Here is a 25,258-nt window from a genome sequence, read left to right as displayed (position 1 = left end):
CTCTTTCATGTGCCAGCAGGTGAATTGATAGAGTGAAGTGAATGGCCGGATCATACGGACGCAGCTGCTCTGATATGGTCTCACTCAACCTCAATGTTCAGATGCCACTTCACCGCAATCTCCTTGAACAGAAATCTTCAACTTTCAAACATGTCGGGTGCCTGATGAGTTGATCGAAACAGTTGACGTACCTACTTCCGGCATTGGCGGACCAGGGTCCCTGCCACGCTGCAGAGGCTCCTCCGCGATTGGGTGAGATTGTCGATGCCCCGCACTAAAATAGATAGTGGCGCTTGTATTCCTGCTTCACAGGAACAGAAGAGGTCAGCCAAATGTATGAGAATATTGTGACTGAAGGGTGAATATAATTTGAGCGCGAGAACATCGGAAGCTGCTCATGGCTCCTGTCAAGCCCATTGATCACTCTCTGTGATGGCAGGTTTGCGCTCTTTGCCATCCATTCATTATACTTTTGCTTGGACGGTGAACCAAATTCATGCAGACCAGTAAGGACCAGAAGATCCTATGCGTTGGTTGTCTACCACGGAACGTCCGGATCCAATCTTCAAGCTGAGCACAAAGCACATCCATCGATTCTTTGCTTAAATCTGATTTGCATGCAACAACAAGTGCAAAGACAATCATCAAGCTTGTGTATGTCGATCTGCATTCAAAGCCGCTTCGGGTGTGCAATAGCCCGAGCCGATTGCCGACACGGGGATCTCGGCCAAGGCCACCCGGGCAAGGTGAGCAAGAACAACCGGGGCAAGGTTGTACATTGACGAGGCCATTCTTGTCAGCATACTTAGCCTTGCCGGTACTCAAAGATCATGGCCGTGATTCCGACATACACCATCATCCAGGCGGACGGCCTTTATCAGGATGACGAAGTCGAGCAAGCCATATTCGCCCCGTCGGCATCACAAAACTACACATTCGAATATCTCCAGACTCACCTCTGGCCAGATGGAGCCTCCGAACGAAAACCCTGGTCGGATGTCCCGGAAGATATCAGGAATCGCGTCAATGGAATCGAGGTGCTGAAGATGGGTTTCACAGCGCAGGATCTGGAGCTCTTTCCTAACCTCAAGGTCATCGTACGAATGGGAGTAGGCTACGATCGTCTCGACCGCGAGGCATTGGCGAAGAAAGGCGTCATTGTCTGCAATGTGCCCGACTATGGCACAGCTGAGATCGCAGACCATGCCATTGGACTGATGCTGTCCATGCGGCGAGGCATCCTTCTCCACAACGACCGTCAACGACTGCAACCTCCGGATCCGTGGATGGTGATCAATACGCCTCTGGTCGCAAGGCTACAGCAGTCCACCTTTGGCATCCTCGGACTCGGTCGGATAGGGACTGCGGTCGCACTAAGGGCGAAAGCATTCGGTTTCAATGTCCTGTTCTACGATCCTTACCTTCCGAATGGCGTCGACAAGAGTCTCGGAATCGAACGAACGAAGGACATCAAAGACCTATTCAAGCGGAGTGCGGTCTTGAGCTTGCACTGTCCTTGTACTCGCGAGACCCGTGGAATGATCGACTACTCCCTACTCTCCCTTCTCCCACCCGGCGCAGTCCTCGTCAATACCGCTCGCGGCGAGATCCTGGATCTCAATGGTGTCCAACAGTGTCTGAAAGAGAACATCCTCGCCGGAGCGGCTTTGGATGTGCTTCCCGAAGAACCTATCCCTGAAGATCGCGTGCATCCTTTGATTCAGGCATATCGCAACAAGGAGTCGTGGCTGGAAGGTCGAATGGTGCTGACTTGCCATACGGCGTTTTACAGTCCTGAGAGTTTTATCGATATCCGCGTCAAGAGTGCGCAGACGATGCGGGATGTGCTGATTGATGGGTTGAAGAGTAATGTCATCACACCGGAGATGGAGTGAGGATGGGACCGTCCTGTGATGGTATGCTGTCGAGGGTTCTGACGCCACCTTGCCGATTCGAATATACAAGCTGTACAGGACTACTTGGGATCAGACAAGCGTCGAGAACCATCCATTTCACTCTCCTCGTCCCCCCCAGTGGATTACTGAAGCTTGGTATTTGCGTACAATCAATACCGCATGGCCGCGGATGGAACAGGTCTCTGCAATTCAAATACCCGTATCCACCTATTCTGACCTCTTCCTTGGAACGGCCGATTCTCGATCGATTCTTCGAGCACCAGAAGCCGCAAAGCTGGTGAGTACGATGGTGCAATCTCCAATGCGACCGAGCAACTCCCATAGTTGCGTTGCCATGTCGATGCCGTTTGCTGGAAGTTTGCGGCATTATCAGAGCGAACAGCAGTCTTAATTGCGAACCCCTTTTTAGCCTCAGCGGTCGGGGTTGGCTCCAACGACTGGCAAAATGCAGGACATGCTAGTTCAGGAACTACCATCGGAGCGTGGCCTTACATGCAGGTACCGTAGCGGCAGATCTGCATTGCCTCGATGGCAAAGAACACGCTCAGCTATGACAAAATCGCAATGCAGACAACGTAGTCGCTCAACAGCCAGGGTGCCACCGGGACGTATTCAAAAGACGACTTTGCTCTACATTGACCTTGGACCACAGTGCACGCTACACGTGAAACCCCTCCTCGATGTGGTGTCTTCCAACCGGCAGACTACTGAGAGGTAGCGCGTACTCATCGGAAGCTTTTTAATTTGACTTCACTAAGGCACCTCATGGTCTACCGGACTTGTCTACGCCCGCGGTCGAACTTCAATCCGAGAGAGGAAACCGATGATGAAATCTCTCGCTGGCGTAGGAACGTGTTGAATATCGTCTTGAACGATCAAAGATGAGTGGACCCACAGGAAATGAGGCAGTACTCTGCTGCTCCTACCCAGAGATAAAACGAGAGAGATCCCCACTGAGGAGTTCTTCTCATCATTCACCTCAGCAACAGCATCCTCCACAGCATCACATTCGCTACCCACACTCATTTCTACCGCCAACATGAAGTCCGTTGCTTTTCTCTTCCTCGCTGCCGGCGCTCTCGCCCAGATGTCGACCACTTCCTCCACCACTACCGCCGATGTGACCAGCACAACGTCCGCGTCGACGAGCGAGACGGTCATCAGCAGCACGACGACCGACGTGACTGTTGACAGCAGCTCCACCACCACTGCGGACATGTCTTCCACCGCTGACGAGTCGTCTTCTTCCACCACCAACGAGTCGTCTTCTTCCACCACCGACGAGTCGTCTTCCAGCACCACCGACACTGCCGTCATTGACCCCAACACCACCAACACGGACTCCACAACCGTCAGCGACAGCACCACCTTCGAGGAGACTCATCAGCAGCACTACTACCCTCGTCGAGGCCGACCCTACCAACACCGACCTCCCGGTCTACTACACCGGTTCCGTCGTCCCAACATACAGCTCCGGCGCATCGATCTACTGCCCGGTCAAGTCGACTGCGTACGAGACCAGCTACGTTACGTTCTGCCCGCTTACTTCCACCAAGTACGAGGACGGCCACGCTCAGGCCACGACCTACCTTGGCTACTCTACCGTGACCGTCATCATCTCCCCGTCCGAGAAGCCCGCACCAACATACCCTGCCCAGAAGTCTGAGTACGTGACTTACTACGAGACCTTCAAGCCGGTCACCACCACCGTTATTGTCAACAACAAGCCTGCGCCGGTCACCTACGCTGTCTACACCACCGTCACTGTTACCGTCCCGGCCAAGTCCGCCTGCCCTTCCAAGGCTGTCTACACGCACCCAGCGGCTCCGGCTGTCCCAGCCGTTGCCGGCCCAGCCCCTGTCAACCCAGCTCCTTACGCCGGCGCCAGCAAGCCAGCTGCTTCAGCTCCTTCTGCCGGTGCTATCCAACAGATCGGGTCAGTCGTTGCACACAATCTCGTCTTCCCATCCGCTTGCTAACGATGTGCAGTGACGGTCAAATCCAGAACCCAGCCAAGCCCGGCCAGGCCTCTCCAGTCAAGCCTGCGACTTACCCAGCCGCCGCCAAGAACGGAACTGCTGCTTCCCCTGCTAAGCCAGAGACCTACACCGGCGCTGCCAGCTCCGTCCAGGTCGGCTTCGGTGCCTTCGCCATGGCCGCCATCGCTGTCGCTGCTTTGTAGATGATGCATCTCGAGCGTCGGGGTTAACAGGACACACGACGAGTATACGTGGAAGACGAAATACATTACGGCTTTTAATATTCATGGTGGATGGCCAGCATCACAGACTGGGCCCGAAGAGTTTCAACAAGAGACAGTCTTTTTTCGTATTCTGATTCTATCACGTCGTCGCTTCTAGCGACTTGACCAACATATTTCTTTTGGCCTTTGTCCTCAACTATGATGCGTCACTTCAATGACCTTGACACTCAAGTCGATTGCAAACATGAATTTGTTTGTGTGTGCTCGATGTCCGCCGCATGAAAGTTGGATTCCTGGTGCATCAGTTTGCCGCTTTGCAGGCCGTACATGTATCGAGTAGGGAGAATCCTCTTCCGCGATGCCGAAAAGTGCAGTATCATCATGGAGCACTCTGTGCATGCACGAGAACGTTTGTCAGTACGAATGAGGCATTTCCTCAAGCTGGCCCGACGCAGCGAGAATTTAGCGTCAAGATTGGGGCGGAAATCGTCGGCGTAGGGTACGAACGCATACGAGCAATGCGAAGGATTCGCGGAGGTCTCTAGAACTATGGTCGCGAAAATCTCGAAAGGATCACGACGACCTTCGAAATGCTCTTATCGCTGTCAATCAAGCCAAGAGAGAGGTACGGACAATCCAAAGTCCGGAACTGTCGATGTCTTCACATGTTTTGACCGAGCGATTCGTATCATCCTTAGCTTGGCGAATGCTTCCCCTTGGTCATTTTACGAGACAGCCGGTGACTTTTCGCCTGCGGAGTTCGGCTGCCGTTTGCGAGGTCCGTATGCTTAATTCCAGTGACCTTTGCTCGCGGCGTTGACAAGGCTGTCAGATTTGGTATTCGGCTGCCTGGTGTACAGATCTATGGCGAGTGCTTGGCCGTGTAACATGCCTGAGATGGTATCAGTGAATTTGTTGGTTGAATGTTTTTATTAGGTTGTGCTGTCAACGTCGAACGTTTGATGATCTGCAGCAAGCGCACGCCACGATTTGCCCCCCCAGATCGGTGTCCGCAGAACCCGGCCGCCGCAGTCCATGACGGCGTGTAGACCAAATCCTCCCTATTCGTTATTCTCCGCCGGAGCTCGTTCGCCGGATGTCCTGCTAAATCAGTATAGCTCAATCTTTTAAAGGGATGAGAGGACGCTATTTCGTGAGGTGCTCCTGTCTTGCACAAGTATGAAAGCGACCAGTCTCGGTACTTACGGATCCCGTGAACAACTCGCTTCACTATACTGCGAGGTACCTTATTCAACGCCGCTGAGTCCTGACACCGTCCTCGGCGCCGAATGCTTCTTCGCGCTTCTGCCTGCTCCATGTCACTCACAACTCTTTGATCATTCCACCGCCGCACGCGCCTTTGACTTTTCTGCTTTCTTTCTTTCTTTCTTTCTTTTAACTTCACTTCGACCGGGGCCAGGATGAAGGACCCATATCCTAGTCTGGAGTTGGACGAGAAGCCCCTCGTGGCAAATGGAGCCTCCCCACCAGGATCGCCTTTTGGCGAAAAGGCCATGGGCTATGCCTCAAATTCGGACAGCAATGGAAAGGCGGCCGACGATGAGAAGAAAGACAAGGACGCGAAGGAGGACAAGGCGGGCATTCGCGACTATTTCGTATGTTTGCGTGCATGCAGACACCGCGCAAGGTATCCTTGACTTCTGCTGACATGTGTCTGTCTCTGCAGCGCATCTTTCAATTCGCGGATGGCACAGACCGGACATTATATGCCACATCTTTGTTGGCAGCAATAGCAGCAGGAGCCACACTTCCTTTGATGGTAAAGTCTTGAGTGCGCATGTCTAGAAGAGTTCATACTAACACCGCCAGACACTTGTCTTTGGGCAATTCACAGCCACTTTCAACGACTTCGCCACGGGAACATTACCACCGGACGACTTCAAGAGTGAGGTCGACCACTTCGTGCTTTATTTCGTCTACCTCTTCTTCGGCAGATTTTTCCTGTCCTACGGTTCGAGCGTCTTGATCAACATTGCAGCGTCGAGAACCACACGAGCATTCCGGAGAAGATTTCTTGAAGCAACGCTGAGGCAAGAAGTATGGCACTTCGACAAGCAGACGAATGGCTCTGCGGCGACGCAAGTAACGACCAATGGGAATCGAGTCACCCAGGGTATCGGGGAGAAGTTGGCGACTCTGGTCCAGGGCATATCGTAGGGTCATTCTCCGCGCCACGCTGGATTCCTGGCTAACAGACGTTGCAGACTGTTCTTCTCCGCCTTCATCATTGCCCTCGCGGTGCAATGGAAGCTCGCGCTCATCATTATGAGTATGATCCCGGCCTTGTTTCTGGTGGTCGGTATCTGCATCGCGTTTGATGCCAAGGTCGAAGCCAAAGTCACCAAGTTCTACTCTCGTGCTGCAGTGCTCGCCCAAGACGCCATCTCGTCTGTACGAACCATACATGCTTTCGGGGCCGAGGAAAAGATCATCCGAAAGTACGACGAGTATCTTGAAATGGCCTATGTCGAAGGCAAAAAGAAGAATTGGATGTAAGTTTTTGCTGACCCGGCATCATTTTTTGGGCAAAGCTGATTCCGTACTGTAGCTACGCAGTTCTTTTCTCGACTCAAAACTTCCTGGTGAGTCCTCGGAGTGGTGTTGATGTGAAGGGAACACTGCTGACCCTGATATGCTCAGGTTCTGTCTAGTACAGCGCTAGCCTTCTGGCAAGGCTATCGCATGTTTGCCAGTAGGGAGATCGATAATGTTGGCAGTAAGTTCTAGAGTGCGGACGCCCTGCAGCGACCCCAAGTCCCAACGTTGTATCGATGGCCTATTTTCTTACCACAACTGACCAAAATAACGCAGCTGTATTCACGGTCGTCTTGTCAGTGGCCATCGCAACGACGGCCATCGGCATGGTCGCCCCTCAGCAGCTGGCGATCACTAATGCTTCATCTGCGGCGAGCGAACTGTTCGAGATCATTGACAAACCCAGCCTTTTGGACCCGCTTGCTCCCGAAGGGATAGTGCCGGATTCCGTTGAAGGACGTATCGAAATCCGAAACCTGAAATTCGCATATCCATCACGGCCGACAGCGCCCGTACTTCAGGGACTCAATATCTCTCTACCTGCAGGAAAGACAACCGCATTAGTCGGCCCATCTGGTTGCGGAAAATCGACCTTGATCGGCCTCATTGAGCGGTGGTATTTGCCCTCATCTGGCGATATCTACCTTGATGGTGCTCCTGTTTCCGAGTACAACATGAAGTGGTTGAGAAGCGCTATCAGATTGGTCCAACAAGAGCCGGTGCTATTCCGAGGCACTGTTTTCCAGAATGTGGCTAGAGGGTTCGTCGGAGACCAGGCGAATCTTCCACACGAGAAGCAACTGGAGCTCGTCCAGGAGGCGTGCAAGCAGAGTAATGCTCACGATTTCATCATGGAACTACCCGAGGCATACGACACAGCCGTGGGCGAGCGTGCAGCAATGCTTAGCGGTGGACAACGGCAACGCGTGGCCATCGCACGAAGCATCATCTCGAACCCGAAGGTCCTTCTACTGGACGAAGCTACTTCTGCCTTGGATCCCAGAGCTGAGAGAATCGTTCAAGACGCGCTGGATCGTGTATCGGCCGACAAGACAACTCTTATCATTGCCCACAAACTGGCCACTGTCAGGAAAGCTGACAACATTGCCGTCATGACAGAAGGTAGAGTCGTTGAGCAAGGGACCCATTCGGAACTGGTCGCGTTGGATGGCCTGTATGCGAGCATGGTTCGAAGTCAGGACCTTGGCGCAAAGTCTGGCGAGGAGGCCCAGATCGCTGACGATGATGACGAAGGCGGCTTGGAACCAGCGATGACTTTGCAAAGGCCCAAGAGCGAAGTGGTATCCGCTGCTGCTCAAGCAAAACTTAAAAAGCTCACTGCGGAGACCATGAACTACTCCTTGCTTCGGTCCATCTGGGTGATGTTTGGCGAAAACAGGAAACGACTGTGGCTGTCATATGTCATCGCTGTCGTAGGCAGCCTAATCGCCGGCGCCACCTATCCTGTCCAGGCCATCATCTTCTCGCGCCTAATCAACGTCTTCACCATCCGGGATCGAAGCGAGGCGCAAAACCAAGCCAACTTCTTTGCGCTCATGTTCTTTGTCCTTGCTCTCGCGAATCTCTTCGCCTATGCCGTTATCGGGTGGTGGTAAGCCATATTCTCGATGGACCGGACAAAAAGACCGTTCGCTAACCACCATGGCAGCTGCAATATCATCGGACAAGTCGTCACGAAACGATACCGACTTGAGATGGTGCGACGGGTGCTCAACTTTGACCAAGACTTCTTCGACCGTCCGCAAAACGGCTCCGGGTACGTTGATTCGATGATCAGCCTAGCCGTATCATGCGTACTGACTTTCTGATCAAAGGTCACTGACTTCGAAGCTCTCCTCGGTCCCAACAGCGCTGCAGGAGCTGATCTCAGCAAATATTTTCTTGATGTTGATCGTGATGGTCAACGTCTTCGCATCGTCCATTCTTGGAATAGTCTATGGTAGGACCCCAGCCAAGGCTTTCCTTTTGTGCCACAGTGCTGACGTTTCTTGATAGGTTGGAAGCTGGGTCTCGTCATTGTATTTGGCGCCGGACCTTTCCTCCTCGGCTCAGGATACATTCGCATCAGAATGGACCAGAAGCTGGAGGCAGAGGCCGGAGAGCGTTTCGCCGACAGTGCTAGTCTGGCCACTGAAGCAGTCACGAGCATTCGTACCATCTCATCACTGACACTCGGTAAGACATATACGGCTTGATCCGATGCCTTAGCTCTGCTGACCACGGCCGCTCTCTCGCATTGCAGAATCCCAGATACTGGACGAGTACGCTGCAGCGATGGACGCCATCGTCAAGTCAGCATCGAAAGGCTTCGTCGTTACCATGATTCCTTATGCCTTTTCACAGTCCGTCGAATTCTTGGCGCTGGCTCTTGGTTTCTGGTATGGCTCCCGACTCCTGGCCAGTGGGGAGTACGACACATCGCAGTTTTTTGTCGTCTTCATTTCGGTCGTCTTCGGCTTTCAAGCAGCTGGCCAGTTCTTTGGCTACACGACATCGATCACCAAGGCAAAAGCAGCCGCGAACTACATCCTCTGGCTGCGGACAGTCGAGTCCCAGATTGCGGAGACTCCCCAGAACAAATACATAGGACCATCCAGCCATGACGGACCAGTGGAGATGGAGAACGTCGACTTCAGATACCTTCAGCGTCCTGACGCTAGAGTGCTTCGTGGCATAGACATCAAGATCGAGCCAGGCACGTATTGTGCTTTTGTCGGACCGTCCGGCTGCGGCAAGAGTACACTGGTAGCACTGCTGATGCGCTTTTACGATCCTGCACGAGGCAGAATAACGCTCAATCACGAGGACATTGCTAAGATGTCACCTCGTCTTTACCGGAACCATATATCCATGGTTCAACAAGAGCCTCCACTCTACCAAGGAACTGTACGCGAAAACATCGCTCTCGGTCTACAGTTTGAGCCATCAGACGAGGAGATCAACGAAGCATGTCGACAATCAAACGCCCTAGACTTTGTGTCCTCTCTGCCTGAAGGTTTGGAGACGCAGTGCGGCTCCAAAGGCTCAAGTTTCTCTGGAGGGCAGAAACAACGAATCGCCGTTGCAAGAGCACTCATTCGCAAGCCCCGACTACTCCTGTTGGACGAAGCGACCTCTGCTCTCGATACGCAAAGTGAGCGGATCGTGCAGATAGCGCTTGACGAAGCGGCGTCGACTCGAACGACAATCGCTGTCGCTCATCGACTCAGCACAATCAAGCATGCAAACACCATTTTTGTCGTGGCTGACGGCAAGATCGCGGAGATGGGAACGCACCAGGAGCTACAGGCGCTTCGAGGGCGATATTACGCGATGTGTTTGGCTCAGTCTCTGGATCAAGCGTGATCGATTCTTTTGCGGCATGAGGAGTCAGTCAGCAGTTTTGGCCATGTCCACTCCATCATATACAGTACAGTAGATTGTTTCAGACCTACAAATGAACGCCTCACGATGATGCTCATCAATTCCTCGTACCTACGTGCTCCCGCCCAAGCGCACCTACCCAGGACCACTTCGTCCGGTGCAACTCGAGCGAATGCGTGAAGCTACATTGCCAAAGGGGCTCTGTAGGATTTCGAACAACTGATCCCAACGTACGACTCTCTATTTTTACGTGCAGCCTTCACCGCACAAGTTTCGCTCAGTCAGCTGGAATTGTTTGGCCATGTTGCGGCTCGAACGTCACCGCGACAGTCAGGGTCGACGACACGCTTTCCCCGTCACGACGAACGCCAACAACAAATTGTTTCAAACAATGAAAAGACCGGGACCGCCAGTTCGGCCCCTGAACATTCTGTCGACTCAGACGACAGCTCGTACAGGTTCATGACAAAAACTCCGACCCAGCTCCTCGGGACGCCATTGACACGGCACGCTTCATGACTCGGCCTTGCATCAGTCAGCACACCTCTACTTCTTCACCTGGGAACGTCCCTGCGCATTTTCAGCCTCTATCACCTTTCTTGACAGCTCATCCCAGCTATAATACCGACTTTGATCGACGTGGCGCCTCTCAAGTTGCCACACCTCGAGGGCGGCTGAAGCGGACTCGTTCCGATCTTCGCCACAGTCAACCTGGAGAGGGGTCTTGGTGGAGATTGGGGGCCCTGGTTGTGATGGACCAGGTTTTGAGACAACACTATTCTGACATCCATCATTCCAGCATCATCACATCATGAAGAGGGTTGCGAATGAAACGATCGAAGAGGACTTGTGTGTGTGCCTGCCAGCCGTGCTGTCGAATCTCGAATGTCGGATCTGCGCCATGCAGCTGCAGAACACACCGCTCCGCATCGCAACGCAACCACTTCTCCCGCAGTCCCGATGTGTTCACACTTCACACCTGTCTTAGGTTCGGCACTGCATGTGTCCATTCCATATCTGGAGACTCGGGTTCTTCATGAGGTGCCCCGCGGCTCGTCCCTCTGCCCTCTCGCGTGTCGACATGTGCATACTCACACCGCATGTGTGAGGTCGGTGGCGGATTTGGGATGCCAATACTCTCCTGTCGCATCCTGCGCTTGATGAGGTGATCGGAGATGTGTTGTCGGTGGATATGAGAGTCTATGCCAGTCTTATTCGCGCAAGTCCAAGCGTGTTGTTTGAATGTCGGTGAAACGACGTTTATCTGCTTTGACGTCGACGGGCGGTAAGTATAGTTGCGCTCTGATATAGTTCTGTCATGACTGGTTGAGTGAGATGGTGATGATGGGGTCCGTACTATTGTGCTCGGTGATTGCAACAGAACAGCGTCTGGAAGTGTCAACACTCTCAACATATAGAACGAGGGTGAGAAAGGCGTTCAGTGGTGAAGCGATCGATCGTTTGAATTCATTCCTGGATAAATTATTCCTTGCTGGTAAATTGGACAATGTGCCGCCGGCGCTGTGGTATCTGTATCTATGTCTGTCTGTTGTCTTTGAGTCTGTTTCTCAGTAAGGGCATGAGCATTCCCTCTCCAAATCTTCAACCATGAACTTTTCGTGATACGAATGCTCGTGAGCTCGTTATCAATGATCAATCGTTTTCACATGTCGCAGTCGCGGCTTCCTCCGCGAACTCTTTCCCGCTTGTCGCGGAGCTCTGGACATCTCCTCCTGTGGTTGATGAACCAGTTGCTGACTTGAGTCAAATTAATGCCTGTAGCCTGCTCGATGTTAGTGAGTGCCTCGTAGGATGTATCGTCGGCCTACTCACGTTCGCAAATATAGCTTTCTGCTCCTCGCTAGGGTAAGGATTCGCAATGTTCTACGAAAGCAGTCAGTACGTGGTGCATGGGTGTCTCTCTGCATGTCGACACTGACCTGATCGAACCACGTCTTCATGATCTCAGTGGATTGTTTGGGCAAATTGCTTCGCTTGCGTGCTTTCCCGTGCTGGTACTCGTACTGACTGGGCATGAAGTATGAAGGAACGTTCCCCTGGTAGGTAGTCTGGCCGAATGATCGAGGCTGTTGCTCGTCTGTTCGTCCATAACGGATGCTGTCGCGATTGTCCGCGAATGAGCCACGAACTGGCAGAGAGTATCGTACACCCTGAGGGTGGTAAGGTGATTGACGTAGCGGCTCGCGCTCATACGGTCGCGCAGTGTATGTATTATAGGCGCTGGCGGGCCTCCGTGGACCTGAACGGTCGCCATTGTACGAGAAGCTCTCACGCATTTCTCTTGCAAAGGGGTCTTGTGCGGCGGGAGCGGGCAATGTGGTCATCCTGGGAAATGGCTCCATCACAGCCGATGTAGGTGTTGGAGCCGGTGTCTGATAATGACTCGCTGCAGCGACCTTGCTAGGGGGATAGTGTGATGACCAAGGCGGACTGTTGTGCGAGGAGGATGCTCGACGCGAGTCGACAGTGTTAATTTGCGAGATAGGTGGGAATTGCATGTTCGGCCCCATGGACGATCCGGTAGGTTGTGGCTCGAGCGTCGCGGACGGTGCGAAGTGAGAGCCGGACCTGTTCGCGGTTGCATATTGTGGTCCCAGACTTGGAAAGGGCTCTGTCCGTTGCTTCTTGTTCGGGTAGAGAGACGAAGGCTTGTAAGCCAGTGCGGTGTACAATGGCTCATGCGGAGACGGTTGCATGGGCGTTCCATGTGGGCTAGGCGTCGTCGGTGGACTTGCTATGTTGTCGCCGAGGACCTGTGACAATTCAGCAGAGGCTCTGGAACACCCTGTTTCACTGACTTACCGTCTTGATTGGAGGCAAAGAAGGTCTTTGCATGTCGTCTGGTCGGTAAGGTGGTGAATATTGGCCGGCAGAATACCGACTGTCTCGCCTTTGTTGACCAACGCCGTCAGGCAATCCTGCGAGTCCAAACTTCGTGACAGTTGGAAAGTCAAGTGAGCCACTCTCGGGTGGGCTCTGACTGTCGTTGCTGCTTCGAGAAGTGTCGGGAGTTGGCAGACGAGAAGGGCGATGGCGCTGGTCCTTCGATTGGGGTCGATCCTGGTATCGCCGGAAGGAGTGTCCCTCGTTCAACGTTAAGCTCTCCATGATGGCAACTGAGCGAAAGACTGAGTATCTGGATAGTAGACCGGCTGCAAATGGATATCCAAAGGCCAGTCAACCGGTGTAATGGCAGAGCACAAGAGATCAATCGATGTCGATAGGCTGGGTCCAATGGAGCGGGGGTGGGCAGATATGAACGATCGCCAGGACGCCACTCGACTTATGAATGAAGAAGACAGAGGTCGATGGGGGCTAGGTCACAAGGATGGTGCGTTGGAGAGGTACTAGGTGATCCTCGTGCAAGCTGGGACTGAGAGTACACAGGACAACGGGCCGGGTTGTCTATTGAAAGTGAGAGTGAAGGCCAGGGCATTGAACGCAAACCATGACCCGAGCTGCTGGGGTCGGAGCCTGCATGGACATGGCAGGGCGGATCCTGCAAGTGATCGGGATGTCTTTGGTGGGCCCTGCTCGTAGCACTCATGCAGCGTCGAAACATCGCGCGCAAATGATGCAGACTAGGCAAGGGTGTGCAAGGTCCGGGATGGTGGGTTGGGGAATGGGGAAAGGAAAGGGTAAAATGTGCCAGTAGCGATACAGTACCCTCTAGCCTCGCGCTCGGCACTGTCCTTGAACTGTGATGGGTCCGAGAGTGGGACTCGAGATTCAGTACCACGTCGACCGTGCCTTTCTCCGGTGTGTCAACTTCAGAGCTCGCACCCTATGTTGCCTTGTTTCCTCCGTTCGGAGAGGTGCTTCATGTCGAGTCCAGTTCTCAGGGCAGGTGCGATCCCGTGCGTCCCTGAATGCCGGAATGGCCCAGGTCCTCTTCAGCCATCCCAGCTCCCAACGGCCCGCATTCATGGCGCCGTACCCGCGTCATACACCACGCTGCCAGGTCCAAGCCAAGGGAGCATTTGACACACGCTCACGCTCCACAGCGCGCGCTCGGGTTCACGTTCCCAGCACTTGATCCTTGCCCGACCTTCTTCGATCGGTCTCACCCGTTCTTTCTGTATCCGCCACGGCTATTTCCTACCGTGCTGATTCTGCGTTGAATGCTCTAGCCAATTGAGGGCAATGCAGTCGTGATAACAACAGTGCCTCACACATTCCTCACGCCATTGCGGTGTTCTCTATTAAGCGCGATATCCTTAGCCAAAACATCGCCAGCCCCGATCCCAGATACGTGGATTGCTTCCCGTCTAGCTGACGAACCGGTAGAGTGCATCTCGAACTGTAACCTTAATCCAGTGGGTAATATCTGCATATGCTTTATTAAAGGCTCAAGATCTGCTCTAGCGTACGACGTACGTAGAGGCTCGACCGCCACCAATAGATGCAGCAAGCAGCAGTCTTCTACTGTGCTCGGGATCCCCTTTGCGTTGCCCTGTAGGCAGAACCCTTTTGCTTTGCCGGTCCTGACTCGTAAACTTGCGCCAGAGGTTTCACGGCAACGCGAATGCCACCGAGCAGATGATCATCTCGGCAGCGGTGAAGGACCACCGCCGATTGTTGACAAGTGTCGATTCAGGCCAATGGACGATGCTTTTCGTCGGCAATAACACGCAATCTAGCATCGGATCGGATTGCGTCGCAGATTGATGAGGTCGTGTCCGGTGAGATGATCGGCTGGCGTTGCATGTTCCGACGTGGACCCGGTCGCTCGGCACAATGACGAGAGGATTGCTTCCGCCCCTCACTCACCGCACATCCACTCCCTCCCTTGCAGCACACATACAGTAGCCAGTCACTCCACCACGATATACCACGGGACAGATCCGGCTCCGGTCGTCTCGTCCCAGGCGGCCGCACTGGAACACACGCGACGGGCGCAGTGTCGACCTCTTCGGGATTGTGTGAAGTTTGACATCTGGCCAGGGAGCAGCACGACGTCCCAGGGATCCTCGATGCAGGCCGCCGTGGCAACCATGTCGGTGTACTGCTCGCGCTCTCCTGTCTATGGCGACGACACAATCGTAATTGCCTCAGAGTAAGGCGCAAAGCAGATGGCTGGATCGCAATATTGGCGCATTGTCTTGCTCATTCCACGTTCGGCACTGATCCTGTTGACAGGACACGATACGTGTCTGACAGTTCCGCGCGGCGTGATGAGGCGGCGGTGGATGCATAGATGCCACGATCGGGTGCGCGGTGTAACATGGAGAAAGGTGTGTGTGGGCGAGCGGGCATTGGAACGGTGGGATCGCATGGATCATTGCTTGGCGATGTGATCCCATGATGGCGCCAGGATCTCACGATGTCGCTCCGTTAGCTCTACGGAGGCAATACAATCGCGGCCAAGCCACGCTCTGCGCATCCTGCATTCCCTGAGTCTCCGCCGCCGTGGCCGCCGCATTCGCAACGTGGAATATCATGGCCGCCTCATCCTTGCGCCCGAACACCACCATTTCTCGTTGACAGCTCACCATCTTGACAGCTGATGACACACCTCGTCCGACCGCCCGGTTCTCTCAAGCGTGCCTCGAAGACATGGTCCTGGGTGCATTCCACCACCTTTGCGGCCAACGAGATCTGGACCGAGCATCTGCGAGCGAAGCTGCACTCCTAGCTTTCCTCTGTGCCGGGAGCGAGAACACCATCGCTGCTCCCACCATGCAGTGCGAACGTGGCTGAAAAGGCACCATGTGCTTTGCTCGTCGATGTGCTCAGCGTCATGTGCGATGAAATACAGTGATGCGGCATTCTCCAGCGCTACATCTCATGGTACCATTGTGGTGGAGAAGGGCGAAGGCAGAGAATGATTGGTACGCGAGCTGCTGATGAGTGCAGCTCGAACGCCTCCACTTTCGCGCGGGACCCATGCATCGCGATAATGATTAATCTATTCAGCGATGGGCCGCATGCTCTCGCTCAAGCAGTAACATGGTTCGCATTGCACCACACAGTCCTCATCTTGGTCCGGGACAACCTACTCCACACCTCTAGATTGTCGCCAGATCAAGACGGCCCGAGAACCAGGTATCCTGCGCATACCAGCAATTTTCTTGGTTCCGACTGGTCCTTTCGCTCGCTACCATTGCGGCGGCACTGCCCTCGTTTCAGCAAGGCCTTGTGCACCTTTATCGTCCTCCCATTCACTCGTGCACTCACACTGTCATACGATGCGCCCATTCGTCTTTGTCGCTATCCCGTTTCAGAGTCGCAAGGAGATACACGCGACACCCATCTCCTCTTCTGGGTCCAACAAAATTCCGCGCCAGTCAACAGCGATGCAACGGTACGATGCTTGTGCACAGTTTCCATGAGATCTAGACTCGCCCTGAACTAACCGGCTGGAAGATGATCCCTGATCAAAGTTGGCAAGACTCCACTCCTGCGTGCTGAGGTGACTGGGATTCTCGTTGACAATATAACATCATCTATCTTCCAGGCGGACCGTTGTCCTGTATCACAGTGATATCAGACATATTACGACCAGAACGACGCCAAGGCAACTCTTCGGGCTTTGCGCCGCAGTGCCAGCGACATCATTCACACCACCGGCGACCTCAGCACTACCGGCGCTCTCATTCCGACCACCAGCAGCACTCTGGGTCCCAGGGCCAGCTGCAGTCTCGCTCCTCTCACCAGATTCCGTCAAAGGAGGAGGTCGAGTCTTCATCGAAACGGCAAGACGTCCCACGGGCGAGATTCCGTTTAGGGCGTCTGCTACTCGGACCGCTGGCCCGACGTTGAAGAAATCGACGAGGACGAAGTTCGGCGCTCTGCCGTAAGTCGACGAGCACATCCTCGCGTGATCGCCTAGATTGCCCGCTCCACCGCTCGGCGAATTCGTGACATTGACGGCATCTTCGTCCGGGATTGAAATGCCAAGTGCTACCTCTTTGCCCTTGAAATGATTCATCAGGCTCAGATAGTTCCGGGAAATTGCCAAAGACGCTTCGCCAACGAGACTGCTTGGTCGATCAGGCTGGCAGGAGAAGTCGCTCGCGCCAACGACATCGTAGGCATTCTCGAATCTGGTCTTTGTAAGCTTTGCCTTCGATTGCATTCAGCACTTGCATGCTTACATGTAGGTAAATTCATCCCTGTGAAGAGTCAGTCTTTGTGTCGCATTCCACTCGTCACCAAGGAAAGACCCACAGAAGATATGGCGCTGCGGTGTTGTCGTCCAACGAAGCGACGAAGCTGACAGCCCGTGTCCCATCATCTATGAGCTTTTGAAGTGTCGGCCACTCTTCATTCGCCGCGATCGTGGAAGCTGGTGTGTACGCATAGCTTGCAAGTCCGGATACTGCGTAAGCAGAGGCCAATTCACTCGCATTAGCGCCCACGCTGTTCACGACCAGTATGGTAACGACCTCGTTGAGATTCTCATCCATCCAGGCCTTAATCTCGCCCAGCCACCCGCTCAGGGTACCTGCATCCAACAATTGGCACAACGTGTGGCACACATGGAGCTCTGTCGAATCGGGCGGGTAATGAATCTGTGCTGTAAGAAGTCTCACCCCGGCGGATAGTTGAACCGTGCTGTTGTAGTATTGATTGCCGGAGACCGAATAACTTGTCGACTCATCGCGTAGGAAAGGTGAGTCGTGAGCTCCTAGGTAGGTGACCTCATCGTATCTCCGTGAACAAAGTGCTGGACTGTTATTGCATGCTGTTGAATTCTGCGCCGAGACCAATGGTAGAGTGGCGAGTCCGAGGAGGCCTTTGAGCATCATGCTGTTGTGTTCTCCCGAGTATGGCTTGATGCTTTAGAAGGGAATACACGCAATGTGAGATGCTTGAGATATGACGATGAAAGGAATGCTTTCGAACTGTCAAAGTCCATCCTGCTGGACAGACGACGACGGACATAGTACTTGCCTCCTCCAAGACGGGTTACCCGCGAAGCCGAAGAGCCAGATCGCGCCTGAAGGTATGTGGCTTTCCTTCGTCTCGCCTGCCGTAGATCAGCTCTCCTGACCTGCTCATCATGAGACGGAAACTGCATGATGAAGCGCTTCAGGGCAGCGACGTGTCCAGCCAGCTTTGAACTTCCCGTCTTTGAGAACGTGTGAAAACAGACGGCTATGGTGAGGCACAAAAGTTTAAAGCACAAAGTCCGACACGTTTCTGACAAACGAGCTGGAGCCCCTCTGCATCGCTTAGTCATGCGGTCAAACATCGGGCTTAGGTCGCCGAGAGGACTTCCGCTCGCTTTTTCGAAGGAAACCAGCAAAATGACCAACGAGTCATATTTGCACGCCGTCGGCCTCCCACGCGTCCATTCAAGGCACCACCATGAACTATCTCAGCCTCATCTTCCTGAAATCGAGACGAGAAGTCTATCAGCTGGATAACAGCGGAACGGCAGGCCAGTTGGCTCAAACGCCCGCTTCTTGACTCGATTCAAAGGATCGCTCCGTTCTTGTCACAAGCAGGAACATGTTTCGCGCCCGCGTCGAGCTCCGTGAAGCTCTCCATGGAAGTCTGCTGCCAGTTTGCGTACGGATTTGCCTCCGCTGCGTGGAGTTTGACACCTGCCAGGGCGGAGCCGCATGACCCAAGATGAGGTCGCAACGGTTCTCCATCACAAGCGGTGTTTTTTCCAGGAGACAAGGCTCGAATAGCGAGCCAATGCGGCCCTTGGACTGGTCCGACTCCGATCTCCTCAACCAAGCTTAGTCCAGGGAATCCGACTTCTTGCCAGCACATGCGTTTCTCTAGACGAGGCGTACCGGACTCCTGGGACCGCCACTACTGGAAGCGGCTCCGCTGGGCTGCTGGGAAATGCCTGTTCGTGGATCCATGCTCGAGAATTGTGTAGTCTTCCGAGCGATTCGTCGACCAGCGGAGCAGAGTCAGTCGTCTGCAGTCACTGCTGACATACCGCGTTCAGCCTCCGACAAGCACATCCCTGGTTCCTGTCGCGGAACCAATTAGTAAGTGACAGTGAATAGGTGGACTATGCCGAAGTACTTGGGATATAGGATCGATATGCCGACGACATGTCTCAACCCGAGTCACTCGCGCACAAGTGGGGGTAATAAACTTGGACTCGGGTCCAAAGTTCAGCCTCATGGTGCTCCCTGTACACTTCTGACTCGGTTCGCTGTAGCGTTCGACACGGAGCGACACGAATATGACGGCGCGAAAGTATCTTCCCGTCTGCCCAGGAGTCCAGCATACGGAAAAGCATCACCGCCGCTCGAGAACCTTGCTGACCCTGCACCCCAGCACACAGCTCCCTGCTGGATATGATTGTTGCTGTTGACGGGCATTGCTTGTTATCCCTCATTGTGACAGTCGCTCCTTTCATCTCGATCATGGTCGAGTATCATTTTGAATGTTGGTGGCGAATCAACATCAGAGCTCTCCTTTCTTACTGCTCCAAGATCCGCCAAACGCAACTGGACGATGAATGCTTGCAGTAGAGCGGGTCTCGCTGAATGGACGACCGTCTGAAGCGCGCTGTATAGTCGTGCACCCCATGCGAGACTCTTAACCCCGAAATCAGAGCAAAGAGACCTCTCATTTTGCTCGACTACCGTCACTTTCCCTAAGGCTCTTGCTTTGAGCCATCAACAACAGGGATACCTCTCGCAGCTCCCTCAAAGGTTGGTATTCGCTTCTCGTCAACTCAGCATTGTCGATCTTCACAAAGCCTCCCGTTCTTTGACCTGCGATCAGCTCACCTTTGGAACAATAGGCACTTGCCAACACACATTCGCGCAGTCAACATCAGGTTGCGGCGTGCACTTTTGTTCCATGCCGTGGCAGCGTGGTCAGCGTGGGGGTAATCGGCACCATTCCACCTCAAGCCACCATGATTACGTCACCGCCGAGCGACCTTGTACAGGGCATGGTGCAGATTCAACCTCTCACGGCATCATCGACCTTGATTACATGAGTGGAAGGTAACGGATTGTATGGGCTTTTGTTTGATGCTATGTCGGCGTCCTGAGTTCTTCTCCACAAAGCACTGCCTCGAACAACATGGCGTCTGCCATTAAAGCCAAATTGACGGGAGGATCAGCTGCCAACGACGCTGACCTGCAGGAAGAACGAGACAAGTACAGACTTCTAGTCACAGCCGGTCCGTCCTATGATGAGAAGACGCACAAGACCGTCAAGGTCAATTCCGAGATTCCAACGACAATCGAGAACGAGTTCTTGACAGCGAAGATCAATGTCCGCGTGAAAGGCTTCCGTGGTTTGCCAAACACAAGCCCATCAACATCGAAGGACTACTTCGACGACCCTATGCATGCAAAAGACCAATACTCGCTTGGTTTCAGCTTCGTTCCGAAGCAGGATATTCCCAGTGTAGATACTGTCTGGGGCAACGACTTCGACCATAGCATTAAGTACGCAAGAAATCATTAAGCGACGAGTCTGCATTGCTAACGTCGACACAGAGACAAGATTCCACCTGGTTTCAATACCGCCTTTAAAATTGTCAAGGAGTTCATCGATCCAGGCCTCAGTTGCGACGCCTATGCTGATCAGCCTTGGCTCTATGGGCCTAGTCTCAGCTGTTGGTTTGCTCTCCGCATCGGAGAAAAGGTCAACGAAGGCGAAGACTTTCCCGCACCCGGCGTGATGACTGAGGGAGCAGATGGAACCGGTAAAGATCTCAGAGAGCGACTAGGCCTCCCGGAAAACAACGAAAAGCGACGAAAGTACTTCCTGGACGCAAAGCATCGCCAACCTTTTTTTTTCGAAAAAGGTCGATGCTATCAAGGAGACTTCTACAACCCTTACTTGGACTTTGGTAATTTTAGTTTGAAACTGCCAGGTTTTACTTTGAAAGTGATCAAATACGTCGGAGACAAGACGCATTGTCTTCGATACGTGTTCAAGAACCGAGAGACCGGCGACATGTACTTCAACGTCAATTTCAAATTGCTCTGGGGTGAAGAGCTGCAAAAGGCCCTGACGGCAGACCAGAAAGAGCAGGCAAGCTCTGAAAGAGACTCTGGAATTGGCTTTCAAGATCAAGCCTCAGATGGGGCTACCGACGGCGCATCGAATGGTGTTGCAGCCTCCCCATCCACTTCCGGAGAGCCACAGGCCGTGCCAACCAACGACACCAACGACGAGTCAACGAGACATACTGCTCCGCCAACGATGCAATTACATCCCGGCGACCACAACGCCGCAGCTGCTGTTGCAAGTGCCGGGAGCAGTACGTCCGACCCAGATGTCGACGAGATTGATCGGCTTCTGCAACAGACGTCGACTAGCCAGAAGCGGAGCGGGCTTTTCCTGGATGAGATTGACTGAGATCGAGTAAGACTCATCCAGGTTCCGGATGCTATTTGGAGTTGGGATGACAGCATACACACGATACCCAGATAGACCGTGCAATCAGTTCCTCTCGATCAGTACACGTATGTCTGTCCACTGGTAGTGTAGTTCTGTCTCGCCTCGAAGACACACATATGACGTGTTTCTCCGTCTAGTGAGACGCGGACTGCTGATCACCTCTATAAAGATGTCAACCACTTCGACCAGGCTGTGCCGCCGAGTCTGGAGGTGGACTTGTTGGAGTGAAGAAGTGTAGCCACAGTGTTGGTATCGGATGGTCGGAGCTTTCGCTGCGTGCCGAGACCAAGACCCCTCATCACGTCTATTTCTGTCAGCACCACCGACCTCGACCTGTACATCCTGCACGCGATATCGGGTCAGCTTGAAAGGGCCATGCAGCTTCCCGCACCATGGCGCTGGCCGTGATGACCGTGGCGGTCCGGTTCCGACGACATTGCGACGACCGCTCGAGACCATGTCTCATCGAACCTCATCTCCTCGCGTCAGCCGCGCGACGACACGCCTGCTAACAAGGGAAAGTCTCTGCTGGACAACATGGCACTGACGCATCGCCTAACAAGCGAAGTCCGAGGTCCTCCGGTCTGGACTTGCAGTCTTGCTACAGTGAGATGGTAATAGAGCGCAACACCTCCAAGGAGAACGGTCCCAACAGGATGCAGACCAATGCATGGCCTCTGCATGTATGTAAGTACTGCCGTCGCTATTGGACGCACTTTTTGGCAGCTCGCTGGTTCAGCCTTGTTGTCCCGCGTTCAGCCTTGTCTTCCTGATCAGAGCATCATTTCCTACATCTCTACGCCTCCTGCCCTGAAAAAGTGTTTCATCGAGTCGCACAATCCTGTGACAGATTGCACATGGCGTGCCTTCACGACGGATAGAAGCATATCTCGAACATTTTGTCATCTGTGCGAGGGAACAGCAAACCATGCCGCCACCACCTACACCTCCGGAGAAGCATGGTCTCCTCCAGGACTCTCCATCATCCATCGCTTCAACAGCCGCAGGAACTTCAACGCAACCACCCGGCGCAAGACATCGACCAGTCTACGCAAGAGTACCATCCGTGTCGTTCATCGACAGCACTGCCACTAGCGACATCACGGACACCTTGCACGAGACCGAGCCACCAGCGACACCAACACACGCCGGCGGAGGCCATGGACTTGGTATAGCACTGAACGCCACATCAACCGCAACTGCGAGGCACAGTCGAGCTGGCATGCCGTCAACCCTTAGAGACTCTCTGGCTTCCACGGTCGAGCACGAAGAACCAATTCCGAGGTCCACGCCGTCTACTGGAGCTTTGTCCGGTAGCACAAGATTCAACGATTCTCCAAGTGGGTATGACATTTCATATGGCGGCGCGAAATCTGCGCACAAAGCTTCCCGTACCTCTTTAGCCTCGACTTTACCTGGTTCAACCGCTGGACGCTCAGACACCGGACTGTTATCCTCAATTCGATCTCAATATAATGACTTCGAGCCTCATCATCACTGCCGCAGCTCACGATCCGCACAACACTCACGCTTCGGCCATTGGCTTCCAATCACCATCATTTCTCTCGCCATCTTCTCCACCATTGTGTCTGGCATATTCTGGGTTACCGCGCTGAGAGGGCCAAAATGGGGTAGACGGATCCGGACAAATGGAGGAGCCATAACTCCTTCCACTGCGGCTTTCCTGACTTCAGCACTCGCTAAGCTCGTCGAACTTGCATTTGTGACCGTGGTCGTTGCCTTTGTTGGCCAAGCCCTTGCTCGAAGAGCTTTCAAACTGGAGAATGCACGGGGCGTGACTTTAGCTGAGATGAGCATGCGCACTTGGATCATGCAGCCAGGAACCATGGTGACGCACTGGGAGAGCGTCCGTTATGCTGCGGCCTCATCACTTGGGTTCATCTCGTTGCTTGCGGCGCTTGTAGCAATGCTTTACACCTCAGCGGTCAGTGACCTCGAGAACATCCTGCATCAGCATTACTGACACGTAGAACAACAGGCTACCGCTCTCGTTCAACCTCAGCTCAAGTTCAGCAACTGGGAGCCTGCGTATCTCGGCGGTCTGGTCCAGACGCAATTCGCCAACATCGACTATATTGCCAAGCACTGCAAAACGCCCATACAAGAGAACTATGACACTTTCGACAATGGTAAAGCCCGAAGGACCAGTTGTCTGGAACTGGAGCATGCGGCTCTAGCATATCACAATTATAACACTTTCCTGGGGACATGGACCGATAGCATCAACAATGGCAGCGGTGGCGCGATTTGGGACACGAGACCGAAAGGATACGCTTTGCACCACGACAACACGACTATAAGCGCTCCATGGATCAACAGACATGATATCAGCGTGGTGTCTGCGGAGAAACCCAAGCGGTTCATCAACAACGCGACTATGGCGGTTCCGCATATCGGTGTCATCCAGGCAGCGTTAGATCCCATGAACCAACTCATGCAACCTGACGATATGGACGGCGTTCAGATCAACATTCGCGCCAGTACGCCGTCGCCTTTCGTGAACGTGCTTTGCGTCACATTGCACAAGCAGGATCTGAAGCCATTCGTTTACAGCATGTGGGACGGAGTTGATCCTGATTGGAATTACTCCATGGGCTACGGGTATCCCAACAAGTTCCTCAACGGTACTGACTACGATGACATCTTTCAGTGGGGCGAGAAGTACGGCGCTTCCAAGTATCCTCCTGTGTTTCCACGTCTTCCTATCGACTACAACACCTTGATCAACGACACCACTGGACTGGGCTGGGGCCGTAACACAGTGTACATATTGGGAAAGGTGAGTGGCAACATGGCAAAAGGATTCGCGAGCACAACGACATTCTTTTCCGCAACAGCTACGTCTATGCTTCGCTGACACTTGCATTCTGTTCCTAGGGAGGCGCCATCGAAGCAGGTACTCTGGCGCCAGCCACCGACGACGGGACCCCGAATGGCAACGGGACGAACTACGCCCTATGTCAACTGCAGGTCGGACTTACTGAGTCTTGCTCAACTCACTACAACGCATCAATCAGTGGAGCATCCATGTCAGCGGTGTGCGAGGACGAGGCTGATGAACTAATGTACCGCAAGAACAACAATGTCACATTATCTGGCAGCCGCACCCTGAGCGTGGATATAGCCAACGTCCTCGGCGATTGGGCGAGAAGTACGACTCTTCCTGAGATAGCGACCGAAACTGTACTGATGAGTTGCAGGTCTATCGCTTGGTACTGGCATCACAGACGCGAATGCTTCCAACTCGAGAGTCCTCACCCAGATGATCGTGACAAAAGAAAAGTTCAATACTGGACTACCTTCCCTAGCTGAGGCTCTAGCCGTCCTGACTGGGTGTACTGTCATTCAGTCTATCATCGACTCTCCGTTCGTGCTTCAGGACTGGAACTACACGCTTCCCACCGTTTCGCCTGGCAACTACGAATATTTCAAGGCCTCCGTACGAGCACAGCAGTACATCAGCGGCGGTAACCAGGACTACCAGAAGGGATTCCACTTGGTACTATTCACCGTCTTCATCATGAGTCTATTAATCACCATTTACTTCCTGGCTCACAAGACCTGGTACACAGACCTCAGCGAACCTACGACTCTCTTCAGCGTTGCAGTCAACTCTCCTCCGAGCGACAAGCTGGCGGGAAGCTGTGGCTGTGGACCTACCGGAGATCAGTATCGAGTCAGCTGGAAGCTCAACAACGACGAAGGACATTTTTACTACGAAGCGGCACCTGAAGGCGTGGTCGATGTGCAGAGTCCAAGAATGAGAATGAGTCGACGGTTCTCACAGAGCTTCGAGATGATGGCGAGCCCAATTGCT

At 53.6% G+C, this 25,258-nt stretch overlaps 7 protein-coding genes across 7 annotated transcripts; 4 read left to right on the top strand and 3 right to left on the bottom strand.

The window, feature by feature from the left end:
- Positions 1-893: 893 nt before the first annotated feature.
- Positions 894-1,895, top strand: MYCGRDRAFT_69921 (uncharacterized protein; the record flags this gene model as incomplete). Its single annotated transcript, XM_003854340.1, has 1 exon — positions 894-1,895. One exon carries the CDS (start codon positions 1,047-1,049, stop codon positions 1,893-1,895), a length of 849 nt encoding a protein of 282 aa, XP_003854388.1.
- Positions 1,896-2,416: 521 nt separating this feature from the next.
- On the bottom strand, positions 2,417-3,139 carry MYCGRDRAFT_103758 (uncharacterized protein; the record flags this gene model as incomplete). The annotated part of the gene is made up of 1 exon (XM_003853821.1): positions 2,417-3,139. One exon carries the CDS (start codon positions 3,132-3,134, stop codon positions 2,700-2,702), a length of 435 nt encoding a protein of 144 aa, XP_003853869.1.
- Positions 3,140-5,737: 2,598 nt separating this feature from the next.
- MYCGRDRAFT_219787 (putative ABC transporter) lies at positions 5,738-10,150 on the top strand (the record flags this gene model as incomplete). Its single annotated transcript, XM_003854341.1, has 9 exons — positions 5,738-5,899; positions 5,950-6,293; positions 6,345-6,632; positions 6,792-6,856; positions 6,952-8,287; positions 8,345-8,452; positions 8,511-8,635; positions 8,692-8,871; positions 8,939-10,150. 9 exons carry the CDS (start codon positions 5,738-5,740, stop codon positions 10,039-10,041), a joined length of 3,711 nt encoding a protein of 1,236 aa, XP_003854389.1.
- Positions 10,151-11,722: 1,572 nt separating this feature from the next.
- On the bottom strand, positions 11,723-13,188 carry MYCGRDRAFT_91768 (uncharacterized protein; the record flags this gene model as incomplete). Its single annotated transcript, XM_003853820.1, has 3 exons — positions 11,723-11,884; positions 12,000-12,833; positions 12,883-13,188. The coding sequence occupies 3 exons, from the start codon at positions 13,186-13,188 to the stop codon at positions 11,723-11,725; spliced, it is 1,302 nt and encodes a 433-aa protein (XP_003853868.1).
- A 3,592-nt stretch (positions 13,189-16,780) lies between these two features.
- MYCGRDRAFT_15557 (uncharacterized protein) lies at positions 16,781-17,798 on the bottom strand (the record flags this gene model as incomplete). The annotated part of the gene is made up of 3 exons (XM_003853819.1): positions 16,781-17,126; positions 17,178-17,195; positions 17,251-17,798. Coding segments are annotated over 3 exons (912 nt in total), but the record flags the coding sequence as incomplete, so codon positions are not given.
- Positions 17,799-20,088: 2,290 nt separating this feature from the next.
- On the top strand, positions 20,089-21,378 carry MYCGRDRAFT_39456 (uncharacterized protein; the record flags this gene model as incomplete). Its single annotated transcript, XM_003854342.1, has 2 exons — positions 20,089-20,459; positions 20,511-21,378. 2 exons carry the CDS (start codon positions 20,089-20,091, stop codon positions 21,376-21,378), a joined length of 1,239 nt encoding a protein of 412 aa, XP_003854390.1.
- Positions 21,379-22,876: 1,498 nt separating this feature from the next.
- MYCGRDRAFT_20673 (uncharacterized protein) lies at positions 22,877-25,162 on the top strand (the record flags this gene model as incomplete). Its single annotated transcript, XM_003854343.1, has 4 exons — positions 22,877-23,365; positions 23,420-24,224; positions 24,353-24,592; positions 24,642-25,162. Coding segments are annotated over 4 exons (2,055 nt in total), but the record flags the coding sequence as incomplete, so codon positions are not given.
- Between the last annotated feature and the right edge of the window lie 96 nt (positions 25,163-25,258).

Source organism: Zymoseptoria tritici, chromosome 3 (genome assembly GCF_000219625.1).
Source record: "Zymoseptoria tritici IPO323 chromosome 3, whole genome shotgun sequence".
NCBI classification, from domain to species: Eukaryota; Fungi; Ascomycota; class Dothideomycetes; order Mycosphaerellales; family Mycosphaerellaceae; genus Zymoseptoria; species Zymoseptoria tritici.
This window is presented reverse-complemented; position numbering and strand designations above follow the sequence as displayed.